This window comes from Rhineura floridana, chromosome 2 (genome assembly GCF_030035675.1).
Source record: "Rhineura floridana isolate rRhiFlo1 chromosome 2, rRhiFlo1.hap2, whole genome shotgun sequence".
In the NCBI taxonomy this organism is placed as follows: Eukaryota; Metazoa; Chordata; class Lepidosauria; order Squamata; family Rhineuridae; genus Rhineura; species Rhineura floridana.
Window position 1 is genome coordinate 79,499,426 of NC_084481.1, and position 14,999 is coordinate 79,514,424.

Here is a 14,999-nt window from a genome sequence, read left to right on the forward strand (position 1 = left end):
CCTTTTGGACAGGGTATGGGACCAGCAGAGGGGTGACCTATATGCTCTGGCACACCTGCAAGAACTCCAGTCCGGAATCCCTGCCTTGCATTCTCGCTTAATGGTGACCTGTACCATTGAAACCATCTATACATTCCCCCAGGTACCCTATGAGGAGAGGTGCTCCATCTATGTCACAACAGCCAGCTGACAGGGCACTTTGGAACCTACAAGACTCTCCATCTAGTGCTGTGGGAGTTCTGGTGGACTAGCATACATGCTGATGTGAAAGATTATGTAGCCACCTGTGACATCTGCCAATGGACTAAAGTGCATTCTGGAAAGCCATAGGGGCTCCTGCTCCCTCTCCTGACTCCCAAGGACCCTGGCGGTCCATCTCCTTGGACTTCATCACCAATCAACCTGCCTCCAGGGGGATGACCACTATCCTTGTTGTGGTGGACCTGTTCATAAAGGATGGCCCACTTCCTCCCTTGTGCCCCAGAGACTGCTCGAATGTTTCTTGCACAGGTGTTCCATCTACATGGCCTCCTGATATCAGACACAGGAGCCCAGTTGACTGCCTGGTTTTGGCAAGCCCTGTTTTGAATCCTTGACATCAAAATCCATCTGTCCTCAGCCCACCATCCCCAGTCAGATAGACACAGAATGCACAAATGCCACAGTGGAGCAATATCTGTGATGTTGCACCAGCTTTCAGCAGGACAATTAGGTGGATATGCTGCCTCTGGCAGAATTTGCATACAATAACTTTCCACATGCATCCACACAACAAACCCCCTCCTTTGCCATCTACAACTACCACCCCCGCTTCTTTCCATTGGACTTGTCTCCCTTGCCAGTTCCCACTGCAGATCTCATGCTGCAGGAGTTGGAGGCCATACAGGCAGTCCTGAGGGATCAGTTAAGGAAACATACAAATGATTTGCTGGCCACCATCACCAGCCTGGCCCTCCCTTGAAGGTAGGGGACTGGGTGTGGCTCTCAACTAAGTTCTTGTGTTCCCAAAGGCAGACCAAGAAGCTGGACGCCCGACACAAAGACCCCATCCTAATCACGCAACAGATCATCCAGGTGGCTTTTCAGCTGTAGCTCCCAGCATCCCTTATCTATTCTGTGTTCCATCGATCGCTGCTCAATCTAGCTCTCCCACCTCATCCCTTGAGTACTTCACTACAGCTCCCCCACCTGTCCAGATTGATGGGGAGGAGGAGTTTGAAGTGTCCCAGATTCTGGACTCCTGCCGATGTCATGGCCAGCTTCAGTATCTGATTGACTGGGATTTTGCCCATAAAAAAATCCTGGGAAGATGCTTCTCATATGCACACCTCTCGGCTGGTCCATTGTTTCCACCTTCACTACCCGGTCAAACCAGGGCCAGGGGGGTGGGGGATGGCTGGCCCTGGGGAAGGGGATAATGTCATGCCTCCCTGGGATGAGTCCTCAGAGGAGGATGAGGAGCAGGGGATTGGCACAGCAGACCAAGAAAAGGGAACAAGCAGACCCACCCAGAAGCAGCTCCACATTCCCAACACTGGAAGATGCTCAGGATACAGCTGGAACCCCTCAGTCAGACTCAGGGAGTAAACAGGAGGCCCCTCCACTCCCTGTAGAGTGAAGACCTCTGTGAGTAGCAGAGCAACGCAGGCGTTCTGGCCATTTAAGGCTACAGGCTCCCGGAGGGCTCTTTTCTAGCACCTGAACCAGGAAGGGGAGCATAAAAGGCAGTGAGACACCATTTGCCCTTTGCTGGAAGCGTCAAGACGCCAGCATCAGTCCCTCGCCAGCCATGCCTTGAAACCCAGATTACCTTCATTAGAACATCAGGCCTTGCTTTGTTCACTGACTCTGCCTTTTGGAAGACAACCTGGTACATTCACTGAGACCCCTTGACCCTCTCCCTTGCTTATCTGCTTTATAATCAAGCCCCTGCATAGGCAGCTGCCAGCTAATTGTTTTACAGCACCACATATCACCTCAGTGCAGTGGGCAGAGACTGACAAGAGCAGCAAATTAATCTGAGATCATCTGTTCCCTTTCATGAACTAAAAAGTAACAGGTAATTGTTTTTCAGAATATTAAAGGGAAGGAGAAAGCTGATGTGGGTTAGCTCGTCCCACATTACACTGCTTGGGCAAGCAGCCACTTATGCGTGTGTTAGTATCCATTTTTATAGTGTTGGAACTGAATGAGAAAAAAACTGGAAAATCTCTGTTCTGGAGAAAGATTGTACAAGTTGTCCAGTCATAAAACTATTACAGAGAAAAGGGACACTTGGACTACATACAAAAACTGTACTATTTTTATGATTCCCATAAAATAATATGCAGATATGCCTTTGTTCTACAGGAATATGACAGCACACAGAACATAATCTGCATGTTTTGCAGACAGGTTCTCACCATAGCTACTTTCAGTTACAAAAATGTAAAAACAACTACTGGAAAAGAGGGCTACTCTAATAGACCTTGAGAAAGGCTTCCTTTTGCTCCAGATGTTTGCTGATCAAGGGGATAACATGGTCTATTTCAGATGCTGGTCCAAGCTTATCCCGACCTCCACACCAATCTTCATCTCTTCGATATTCCTGTTCCAAACTCTCCAGCACACTGCAAACCTGAGGCATAAGACAGGACACAGTAGTTCAGCTATCTCCAGAAGCATAGAAAATCTACTACAAGTGCATTAACCCATTAAACTAACAAAAGAAAAAAGGACAGCTTCACAAATAACCTTATATGGAATTCCTAACTCAGAGCACATTAGTTTAAGAAATATTCACTAATAGGCAAAAAAACTTAGCAGTTTAAGAATGTACCTACAGCCAACAGATATTTCTATCAAACTTTAAAAAGCAGGGAAATTGGGCACCTATAGTGAATGCACCAGGGGAGCAGGAGACCTGAACTCCTCTCTGAGATACTGTACTGCCCTACAAATTTGACAAAATGCAAACACCATTTGGGTTGGTCTTTCACAGTCCAATCCACTTCCTGCGTAGCTTGTAAGAATTTGGTAACACGTGCCTCTGAGCATATGGAGAGTGGTGGCAACACCTGCCATCTCCAAAGATGGAGAATTACATTTTTTTAATGTTTGTTGGTGTTCTTCTTACTTCACTTCTTTCCTGTATTACTACTGTTTCTACAGAGAATCTAAACTAGAAAATTATATTTGTCTCATTATTCATCCTAGAAACCTGTGTCAAATTTATTTTTATTAATTTCAAAGCCTTTTTATTGGTCAATGTCAGACTGATTACAATACTTAAGGAATGAATCCAGCTGTTGGAAAAAACAAACTTGGCCTGCTCAAGACGCCATTATTCCACAATTGTTTTTGGAGCTCTTTTAGTGTAAATGTGGCCAAGTGTTGCTGTTCTTCACATATTCTCAGAAATAGAAACAAAAGAAAATGATTTCCTATAGGAAAATTCACTAAAATTGCAAAGTAAATCAAAAATATTTAAAGTGACCATCTGAACTATATCAACTTCCTTAATAATGTTGCTTCCTCCAGGCTAAAACAAGATCAGCACAGCACATGTCTTGTTTCTGTTATTTGGGCTGTATGCAGGTGTTGCCACCACTCACCATGTGCTCAGAGGCACGTTACCAAATTCTTCCAAGCTACACAGCAAGTGGATTGAACTGTGAAAGACCAACTACATACGAAAAATGTATTGATTTGTATGTTTGAGACTCACCCGGTCTTATGAGACCGTCTCTTTGTCTGCCCAGCTGAAAATGGGGCAACTATGTTTTGACTGAGGCAAGTCAACCTCTGTCAGATGTGGTGCTGAGCTAGTCAGTTCTCTTCCTTGTGTAGTGTGGATCTCAAGAATACTTTTTATACTATGAACATCTTGGCAGTGCCCTGAAAATGGCTTGAAATACATTTTTATTTGGTTAGGCTATTATGCCCAAACTATGCAAGAAAATCCTGTGTTGTAGGTGATCTTTTTCCCCCAGGTCATCTTTTTCATACAGAAAATTCCTGTCTCAGTGATACAGTTTGAATGGGGGCCAACCACATGTCATCATGTATCATCATCATGAAGTGTATCAGTGAGAGCAATTCTTCCTGCCCTCACTCTGCAGCTTGCTGGGAAGAAAATGGCATCCAGCTTCTAGGATTCTTCAGAATGCTGGTGTGGTGATTCACCTCATAGTTTGCCCCCCCTCACACAAACGCACAAATGTACACACGCACACACACACTCCACAGTTGCTGACATACCCCATCAACTTCACAGCATGCAAAATGAATGGTGAAGTTGTGAGAGGCATTTCATTTGTGGAGCACCTAGACAGCCATTTGTCACAAACAATTCCAAAGAGAAAGAAAAATGGAAGACATCGGAAAAAGCCAATGTGGCTACACGGAAGACTGGTGGAGGAGGTAAAAGTAAAAAAGAGCATGTATAAAGGATGGAAGGAAGGACACATCACCAAGGAAGAGTACCGACGAGCGGCTTGGGCTTGCAGGAATAGCGTAAGGAAAGCTAAAACCCAGAATGAGCTGAAGCTGGCGAGGGAAGCGAGGAACAACAAAAAGGGGGTTTTCAGATATGTTCGAAGCAAGAGAAAGACCAAGGAAACGGTGGGACTGCTGCTCAATGAGGATGGCAAAATGTTGACAGATAACAAGGAAAAGGCAGAACTGCTCAACGCCTATTTTGCCTCCGTTTTCTCCCAAGAAGGGAACAGTGTGTAACCTTGCATCGGTAGCAATCTCAGTAAGGGGCCGGGATTGCAGTTCGAGATTGATAAGGAGATAGTCAGGAAATACGTAGTTAACCTAAATGAGTTCAAATCTCCAGGGCCTGATGAACTGCATCCCAGAGTATTGAAGGAACTTGCGGATGTACTCTCGGAACCTTTTGCCATCATCTTTGAGAAATCCTGGAGAACGGGAGAGGTGCCGGAGGATTGGAGACGGGCAAACGTCATCCCGCTCTTTAAAAAGGGTAAAAAAGATCTGGGGAATTACAGGCCGGTCAGTCTGACTTCAATACCGGGAAAGATATTAGAACGGATAATAAAAGAGTCCATTGGCAACTATCTAGATGACAATGCTGTGATTAGTAGGAGCCAGCATGGGTTTGTCAAGAAAAAATCCTGTCAAACTAATCTCATCTCTTGTTTTGATCGGGTCACTAGCCTAGTAGATGGTGGAAATGCTGTAGATGTCATCTATCTAGATTTCAGCAAAGCGTTTGGCAAAGTCCTCCACGACCTTTTGATTAGCAAACTCGTCAAATGCGGACTACGTGGAAATACTGTCAGGTGGATTCACAACTGGTTGGAAAACCGTACTCAAAGAGTGGTCGTCGGTGGCTCTGCTTCGGACTGGAAGGAGGTTTCGAGTGGAGTGCCACAGGGTTCTGTCCTGGGGCCGATACTCTTCAACATTTTTATCAATGACTTAGATGATGGGGTGGAGGGAAGCCTTATGAAGTTTGCGGATGATACGAAACTGGGAGGGATAGCGAACACAATGGAAGACAGGAATAAAATCCAAAGGGACCTGGATAGGCTAGAAAATTGGGCTGAAATTAATAAAATGACATTCAACAGAGACAAATGCAGGATTCTGCATTTAGGCCACAAAAACAAAATGCACAGGTACAGGATGGGAAATACCCGGCTTAGCAGTAGTGCATGTGAGAAGGACCTTGGAATTGTAGTGGATCGCAAGTTGAACATGACCCAGCAGTGTGATGCTGCGGCAAAAAAGGCAAACACGGTTTTGGGATGCATAAACAGAGCTATAGCTTCCAGGTCGAGGGAAGTAATAGTCCCATATTCTGCATTACTCAGGCCTCATCTGGAATACTGTGTTCAGTTCTGGGCGCCTCATTTTAAGAAAGATATAGACAAGTTAGAGCGGGTTCAGAAGAGGGCGACGAGGATGATAGCCGGTATGGAGAACAAGTCTTGTAAGGAAAGGTAAGTCTTGTAAGGAAAGGAAGGAACTTGGCATGTTCAGTCTGGTGAAGAGAAGGCTGAGGGGCGACATGATTACACTCTTTAAGTACCTGAAGGGCTGTCACATACAGGAGGGTACAGATTTGTTCACTGCTGCCCCAGAGGGTAGGACTAGGTCTAATGGTTTTAAGTTGCAGGAGCGTAGATTCAGATTGGACATTAGAAGGAACTTCTTGACAGTAAGGGCAGTTTGGCAATGGAACTGACTGCCTAGGGAGGTGGTGGGATCCCCTTCACTGGATGTCTTCAAGCAGAGGCTGGACAGCTATCTGCAGGAGATGCTCTAGCTGTGGATTTCCTGCTGTGAGCAGGGGGTTGGACTCGATGGCCTACAAGGCCCCTTCCAACTCTATGATTCTATGATTTTTCTGTAGACTGATAAACTCACCACTCACCCATTAGCCAACATCTCACCATGCTGAAGTGGATGCATGGATACTCCCTTTCTGCTCAGTTCAGTGTTTGTATAATAGGGTTCAGTGAGTCCTCACTGCTCTAACTCAGAACTAACATCCAGAGGAAGATCATGGCAGAACAATGTAGCACTCTGTAAGATCCATCTGCTACAGGCTGCATCAATGAATATGTGGCAACATATGCTACTTCGTTTAACTGAAGTCATAGCTGCCTTAAATAATACGCCATGGTAACAAATACTTTATTTGTAAAAAATAGTTTAAACAAAATATCACTGCACATCATTCAGCTCACCTGCTCTGAAGTTTTATAAAAAGCAACAGATGCATTAACCAGCTTCAGCCTGTCCTCCATCTTCAACATGAGTTGCTGCCAGTGCAATGCCACCTTTTCCGCACATTCTCTGATGGCATCAGCATCGTAGTGCCCAGCCTGCAGCAATACCTCTGCTTTTTGCTGCACCTGGAGGGCACTCTGGTGCGTCTTTTGCAAGGAAGTGGCATGAAAGAGGGACTGTGTATGAGGGGAGGAAAGAGAGATTTGTACAGATGTGCCAGGCATATGGTAAAAAGAGGTGAAGTGTGAGCATGAAAATGTGAGAGAATGAAACATTTTTAGAGTATGTTCCACAACTCACAGATTATCTTCAGTAAGCATTTTGTGGATAGTCCCACACAATTATTTTTATTGTTTATTTATTATCAAGATTTATATCCCATTCTTCTATAAAATATCAGACAGCTTTTAAATAAAGATAATGCTTATATTATTAATAATTTCCATTATTAATAATTTCCACTCTGTGCTTTAAAATCTTTGTTTTTCCTTCTCACAACCTTGGAACGTACAACATTACAGTATTTTGCCCATTTTAAGAAAGAATTTAGGAAGTATGGGCACAATACAGGTTTTGTTCTCTGCAATGCATCAACCTTTAAAAAACCCTAAACCTGAAAATTCGTTCAAGAGTTTCTTTTAACACTCAGTTGTGTAATAGCATAAAAAACCAGTGACCCTCCCCCAAGTTGTCTCTGTGAATTCTAGAAATAAACCGCAATGAAAATCCCCAGATACCACTTGCTGGGGTTGTCTGCCCAGCTGTTAATGGAAATATTTATTTTAAAATAAATGTTAAAGGATTTGCAAAGAAAACCCCATCCAACCACTAGCTCTTCCCTGCTTCACTGTACGCTTTTGCTGATACCAGTCACATGCTGTGATTTTAAGCACCAGCAATATTTAATCTGGTATTCCCATCTCTGAACAAACTTTTCCCTCTCCCATTGGCAGCATGAGAACCCACATCTCACTCTGGGGCTCTTAGTTAATACCTAGTACAAGTATCTCTGAAGTGTGGCAAGCTGTGTTAACAGGAAATGTATATCCTGCTCCACAGAAGTGCCTGGTTAATGCTGCCAAGATGTAGCTGAATGATAATCTTTTCCACTGGATGATAAAGCCTTCACTCCCCTTACAGACTTTGCCAATACAGCAGGTTAATGTAAAGTGTTCTTAGGTGTTCAGTCCTCACTAACAGATTATCAATACCTCTGCACAAAAGTAACTATATATTCCTGTTATGTGAAGTTCCAGGGATATCAGCAATGGCCATAGACCAAGATAAGCTTTTTCTATTCCAGATTAATCAATAGGAAATACAATCTTCTGTTTACTTTTTAATTTAGAGTATTTTTGCACATAATACTAAGAGTAGCTCTGAACCTCCCCGGAGCTATTTGTGTATATATGTGACTGCTGCTAATGTGGGACAGAAAGCAGAGGAGAACTTAAAAAAACAACAACTGGAGGACCATTCTAGGCAATGAAGGCTTTAATTTCATGTTGCATTTTACAGACGGACGTTGCAAAAAACAAAAACACACACTTTTAGTGCCATGTCATTACAAACACTAAAGTGAATTATATACTCTATTATCCCCAACTTCATCCATAAGCAAAAACTGGGAAAACACCAAACTTTTAAATAAATATAATTAAAAGTGTTACCTGAGACCAATCATGGTGAAGCAGCAACTCACAGAGTTGCTGCAAGGATAAATGGAGGGGGCGTGAAGAGGACAATGTATGCTGAGCTCCTTAAAGTAAAGGTGGAATAGAGCAGGGCTATCCCAATCTTTAACCCGGGGTGGACAGCCTGTGGCCCTTCAGTGTTGCTGACTTAATCCATACTACTCAGTGCATACTTCTTTGGTCACACATGCTCATTCCACATTCTTGCACTCAGGTCCTGCTTGCGGGCTTCCCCCAGGCACCTGGTTGGTCACTGTGAGAACAGGATGCTGGACTAGACGGGCCACTGGCCTGATCCAGCAGGCTCTTATGTTCTTATGTTCACAGTCAGTGCCTATTTTAACCTCTGGTTTTTGTTATGTTGCAACAAATCAAACTGATGCTTTGACAGACCGTGTGTGTGTGTGTCCCTAACCTATTCATCTCCAACCAAGAAAAAAAACCTATAAGAAGAGCAGAAGCTTCCATCTCTAGTGTTTTCTATCAAACCATAAAATCCCCCAGTGCAGAGGTATACAGACAAGTCTTGGTAAGATTCAAGTCTTGGAAAGGCCTGAAAGAAACCAGACGCTTCAATCTTTAAATTTGTTTCCATGAGGTTTTTGTTGTTGTTGGTTTTTAATTTGGCTAAACCGTTCGCAAGGAATTAAAAGGGTGGGGGGGGGAACGAGCAACGTTTTTCATGAATATTATTATTTTTTTCAAGCAACAGGAAAGCTTAGCCATCGACAGGAAATTATTTATTCCAATTGTAGCCTGTTCCTAACTTTTTTTTAATCCCCTCTACTTTCATCACCATTCTATTTCCGCCCAGTGAGGTGGCCTCATCTTTGCTGAAAGGAAAATCCAAACATGCCCATTACTGTTACCTCTATGGCTAGCTGGAACTGCTCGTGCTCTCTCTGGAGCTGCTCAGCTTCTGACAGGGAGCTCGCATTGACAAGGCTGGCATTGAGCATTGATTCTCCATTCCGGATCCAGCCAAGGACCTGAAAGAAAGAAAGAAAGAAAGAAAGAAAGAAAGAAAGAAAGAAAGAAAGAAAGAAAGAAAGAAAGAAAGAAAGAAAGAAAGAAAGAAAGAAAGAAAGAAAGAAAGAAAGAAAGAAAGAAAGAAAGAAAGAAAGAAAAACCTTTGATTGGCAATTAAGCCACATATGTGCTCTTCACCATTATGCTTCTCAAAACATGTTTTAAGACTAGGACATGGGCAGCTACTTGAGTTGAGCGTTTAAAACAACATCAGAACACTGGCATACCTCCTCACACTTTGAGATCTCCTCACACTTTGAGATCTAGCTCAAAAAACCTTGGCATGGTTCCATAATCCATCAGGCTAATAGTGCCCTTACAAAATCAGCACTCCCTATACGTGTTCCCAAATTATGAATTCAGCAGCCTGTCAAGAACCTGGGACTTTTAAAAGTGCTATTAAGACTTATCTTTTGAGACAGGGCTTTTATAGTTGATACAGCTTTGCATTTATTGAAGGCTTTTTAAAACTGTCAGTAGTTTTATTGATTTACTTTTTACTCTATTTTGTGGTTTTAACAGTCGTTTTCTACCTTGAGAACAATTGTACTGAAAGGTGGGCTATAAATGTTCTACATAAATAATAAATAACAAGTCAATCCCAGAACATGAGACAGCGTCACACTGTGTTTACTATGGTATATAAAACGATCCCTACATACTGAGAGTGTGACTTTAGTCTCTTGAGCTGGGAAACAAGCAGTAGCACAGCATAGGAGAAGGAAAACAAGGAGTGCCATCTGATTCTATGGCCCAGTTCAGACATTATGCTAAACCTTAAGCACTATGTTGTGGTTTCAGATCTTACCTTGTTTCAATATAATGTTATAACTAACCACACTTTCCGGTTTGGACTTAACAACAAACTGGTTATTTTAAATCAGGAATGCTTCTGAATGCTTCAGCTACACCGGAGAAGAAGAAGGGGGGTGGACCATGTGAGCTAGAGATTTGCCCAGACTAATTTGTGTTATGTCCAAACTGGGCCTATATCATAGGCCCAGAGGACCTCCTGCTCATGTCCAGGAGTGTCACAAACCCTTGCTGCTTGTGTCAAGAGGGCTACCCATGGGCCACAGACTGCTGATACAAGGCTTTTCATCACTAATTGTGGCCCTGATGCAGCAGACAGTGTGTTGGATTCATACTGTTAGCTGCACTTTAGGCCCCATTGAAATCAATATGAAAAGTTAGTTATCACTACCTTCAGTCCCTTTGATTTCAATGGAAACTAACAGTCTGGATCCAACCTACTGAAAGAAAGTATGATTTTGTTCTTGTTTGTCATACAAGACATTGTGAACAGTATCACTGTTTTTCAGGGTTTCCCCCACCTTTTTATTCTACAGCAGACATATGTAGTCCCCCATCCAAATTTAAACCAAGGATGTCACTGGCCACATCCACATCAGGCCTTTATTTCACTTTAGACAGTCATGGCTTCTCCCAAAGAATCCTAGGAAGTGTTGTTTGTGAAGGGTGCTGAGAGTTGCTAGGAGAGACCCTATTCCCCTCACAAAGCTACACTCCCCAGATGAGGGGCTGACTGTTAAACCACTCTGAAAAACAGGAAATAAAAACAGCTCATGTCCTGGCTCAACCCTTCAGAATCAAACGCTGACGTGTTTTTCTTTCTAATTTTTAATGCAAAAACTCTAGAGCGGTACATAGATCAGGTTGCAGATTACACAGGTTTCTAGGTCTCTACACAGTATGGCTACTCAAGTGAAGACATTGTCGCAACAATTTGACATGCCCCTTGAGACCCCTTAAGTAATCTCGGGGCAGGCACCATGCTTACATAGGAACTGTTTCCTGGATCAAGACTGAGCTAGTAAACTGGCACTCCTAAGGACCAGCTGAGAAGTGGGCTAAATCTGGTCACTCCTGTGCAGAAAGTGGCATGTCCTTGGAGACAGGGGTGGAGACGTCTCAGCCAATCTCTACTTCCACATGCTCCTTCAACTCCAGCTGCACCAAAGGTGGAGCAGGAAGTAGTTCTGGAGGCTCAATGGAGTCTGAGGGCAGGGTAATGGGAGCAACACTCTCAGACTCAGTCCCATCTACAACAACTGGAGCCTCAGGAGCTAGGCTGTCATTCGGCAGACTACTAAAATCCTCCTCAGTTTCTTCCCCTCCCTCTACAGACCACTGAGCCCCTCCCCTGGATCCCAATCTTCTTCCTCCTCCATTATGCTCTGCCAAGAGTTCCCCACAGGGCTCATGATAACTTGCTTGATGCAGTTCAGATCTGCATCCACCAGGAAATTTTCAATTTGGCATCCCATCTCTTATCCTTCATGAGAGAAGTCTGTTTTACTCACTCACTGACCTTTCTTATTCTCTCCAACCCCTACCTCTTCACAGTTTCTTAGCAAGGACAGCCTATGCTTACATTTTATTGGTGCAGTCATTCAACTAGTTTTGGTCAGTCTTTCATTTGTTACAGATAGCTGGTTAATAGTTCATAATAGCCAACACTTCATTCATTAGTGCAGCCTTTCCCAACCTTTGGGTCCCCAGATGTTGCTGGATTACAGTTCTCATTATTCCTGACCATTGGCTATGTTGGCTGGGGCTGATGAGAGAGTAGTTCAGCAACAACTAGTGACTCAAAGGTTGGGAATAGCTGCATTAGGGCATACTTAGGAGGAAATCAGATTCTTGATAGGTATATAGGTATGAAAAAATCTGTCAATTTCTGTTCCCCCAGGTTCTCATTTTTCCAATCTTAAATTGAATTCTCCACATTTTGGCAGCAATTTGCAATTTAATAAATCCTCATGAAAATTCTTCAGCATTTTAGTGCGGATTTCTCCTAATAAGCATAATTTTTAGGCAGTTTTGACTTATGTACACATTTTTGCAAGCAATTTTTCATCATAGAATGCATTTTTGTATGTTATTTTCACTCATATTCATTTTTATGCACACTTTCCCCTAACATTTGCATTTTTGTAAACACTGTTTGATTGGTGAACTGCACTGCAAAATTTGGATAAGTGTGAATTTCAAAGGATGGCTGTGTTTTGGTTCTCATATTGTTTTGGAAAGTGCAAATTTGATAGATTTGGCTTGAAATGCAAACTGAATTGAAATTCCCACCCATCCCTACAGGTATGGAATCTCTCTTTCTTCTCATTTGAATGTTTTATATCAGGTACCAGTCATTTGTCATCTTATACTGATTGTCAATTACCACCCCAGTTTCAATTTTCCCCATCTCTTTTAAAACTCCCTTTCTCCCCTTCTCTCTTGCAGTCAAGCACATGCTGCCTCTGAAAATGAACATTTTTTCTAGTATTTTGCATTGCTATTTCTGTGTGTATGTAGGGGGGAAAGATTGTAATTAGAGGAATATTACTTCTGAACATGGAGGTTTCATCTAGCTCGATCGATCGATCAATAGATGTACCTTCAATATCTCATTCTTAGAACAACCTAAATCAGCAGTACAACTGCCCCATCTCTGCCTACAATTGACTTTCTAGTCCTGATCCTGTGTCGGTCTACTCAAAAGTAAGTCCAATAGTTCAATGCATTTCACTACTAAATGCTGGAAAAATACCTCACTGAGGGAAAATCTGAAGTTTGCTGAATTAGAGGTTTGCTCCAGTTGGAGGAAGGGGTGATCTGGAGATAGGGGGGTGGATGACACCCCATTGTCATGGTCAGAACTTTGTGGTGAAATTTAGATTTACGGCTTTGATCCTCCCCTGCAGGGGTGGTGGAGAGATTAAGATGGTCCGCCCCCGGAGACCAATAGAATCCACTGGATTCCTGAATGCCCTGGGGGTGTTCCCAGTAGATACAGCAGGTGACCCAGCGGAAGCCTTTGTCATGTTGTGGAACTGCGAGGTGCATGAGGCTCTTGAGACTGGAGTCCAGTTTGCACCTTGGTACACCAGTGAGCCTAAGGGCAATAAAACAGGCTGGACGACAGCTAGAAAGTAAATGGTGAAAGACTTGCTGTGAGGCTGATCAGGCACACATAAAACATCATAACCATGCCTACTGTGCAGCAGTGCGGGCACTGAAGAAGGCCCACTTCTGTACCACCATCGCATCCTCAAGTAGCCATCCAGTGCAGCTTTTCCATATTGTCAGCGGCCTGTTGACACCAACTCCAGGAAATGGAGTTTTAGACCCTTAGGAGGCCCACTGTGAATGGTTTGCAAGGCACTTTGAGGGTAAAGTTGTTCACCTCATAGCAATCTTTATGCCCCATCCACATCTACTGTAGTCCCCAGTGAGGTGTCCAGTGCAACGGCTGCTGCAACTTCTTGGGAACGGTTTCAGTTGATGTAGCCTGATGATATAGACAAGGTGCTTGTGATGATGCAGCCAGCAATGTGTCCTCTTGACCCCTGCTGTTCTTGGTGTATTAAAGCTTGCTGAGGGGGGTTACTGAGTGGATCCAGGGTGCGGTCAATGCATTGTTGTGGGAGGGAGTGGTTCCAGCCGCCCTGAAAGTGGCAGTGATCCAACCGCTCCTGAAAAAGCCCACTCTGGACCCACTGGTTTGCAACAACTAACACCCAGTTGCAAATACCCCCTTTTTAGGGAAGGTGACTTCCGGTTCCTCCTCTGCTTCCGGTAAGGCGTGCGTCTCTTCGCTCTGGCTGTTTAAAGTTTTTAAAGACCTCTAAACATCCTTAAAGACTGTATTTAACTCTCATTTTGGAAGTAAATACACCCCCTTCAGTTCGCCAGCCTTGAGGAACGTTTTATAACTCATGACTGTAAATCGAAGGAGTGGAACGCCAATAACTCCCGGCTGCCGACCCTCTTAGTAATCTCGCTGGCTGGAGTAATTAGCTGCAGTTAAAGCTGTAAAAGCACTCAATAAAAGAACATCTCACAGCTCTTCTGAGAAATGACACAGTTTACACTCTCCAGTAGATCAATACATAATGGAAATATCAAAGAATCGACAACAGGATTTCATAACAAACCTAGTGGACCCTTTACAAACAAATAAGCTGCAATCCAAAATTACAAACTACTTCATTCCCAAGTATGAGGCACTGCATTCTTCGCATAACCCTCATTCACAGCAAATGAATTCTTTCTCTGCAACAACACATGAATGGACCTTAGATCACCCTTTCTCACTCAAAGCGTATGCTGCTGATGTAGCTGCAAAGAGCCTGGCTGAAGAACTGCTGGATGCTGGTTTTAACGGCACTACAAATTCAGCTTACGACGGCCCACCTTCTGAGGTGATCACCATCGACTCATATCGTGATCTCCAGAGCCATCCAATGTCTTCCTTGGAACTGAGCCAAGGGTCATTGCAGCCAATTTCTCCACCCCCCTCTATTTCTCCAATCTTTAAAATGCCTACTGTAGGATGGCAAGCCCTCCTTTTTGAAGAACTGAGCCTAGTTAAGACCTTTATATTTGAGACTAACAGCTTACTCACTATCCTGGTGAGGTCCCTAGGCTTTCAATTGCCCCTGAGCAACTCGACACAAGGAACTCAGACAACCTCTCCTGTACCTAACACCAAACAGAAGAAGAGTGGAAGCG

General features: G+C 43.5%; 1 protein-coding gene across 8 annotated transcripts in view; it reads right to left on the reverse strand.

Annotated features, from left to right (window-relative positions):
- Nucleotides 1-14,999, reverse strand: part of KALRN (kalirin RhoGEF kinase) — an 872,788-nt gene that overhangs the window by 232,763 nt on the left and 625,026 nt on the right. For all 8 annotated transcript variants that reach the window (XM_061609058.1, XM_061609049.1, XM_061609051.1 and 5 more), the window contains 3 exons: nucleotides 9,308-9,427; nucleotides 6,702-6,920; nucleotides 2,468-2,617 (listed from right to left, as the gene is read on the reverse strand). In XM_061609058.1, the coding sequence (XP_061465042.1) occupies nucleotides 2,468-2,617; nucleotides 6,702-6,920; nucleotides 9,308-9,427 (489 nt within the window). The remainder of the gene's footprint in view (nucleotides 1-2,467; nucleotides 2,618-6,701; nucleotides 6,921-9,307; nucleotides 9,428-14,999) is intronic.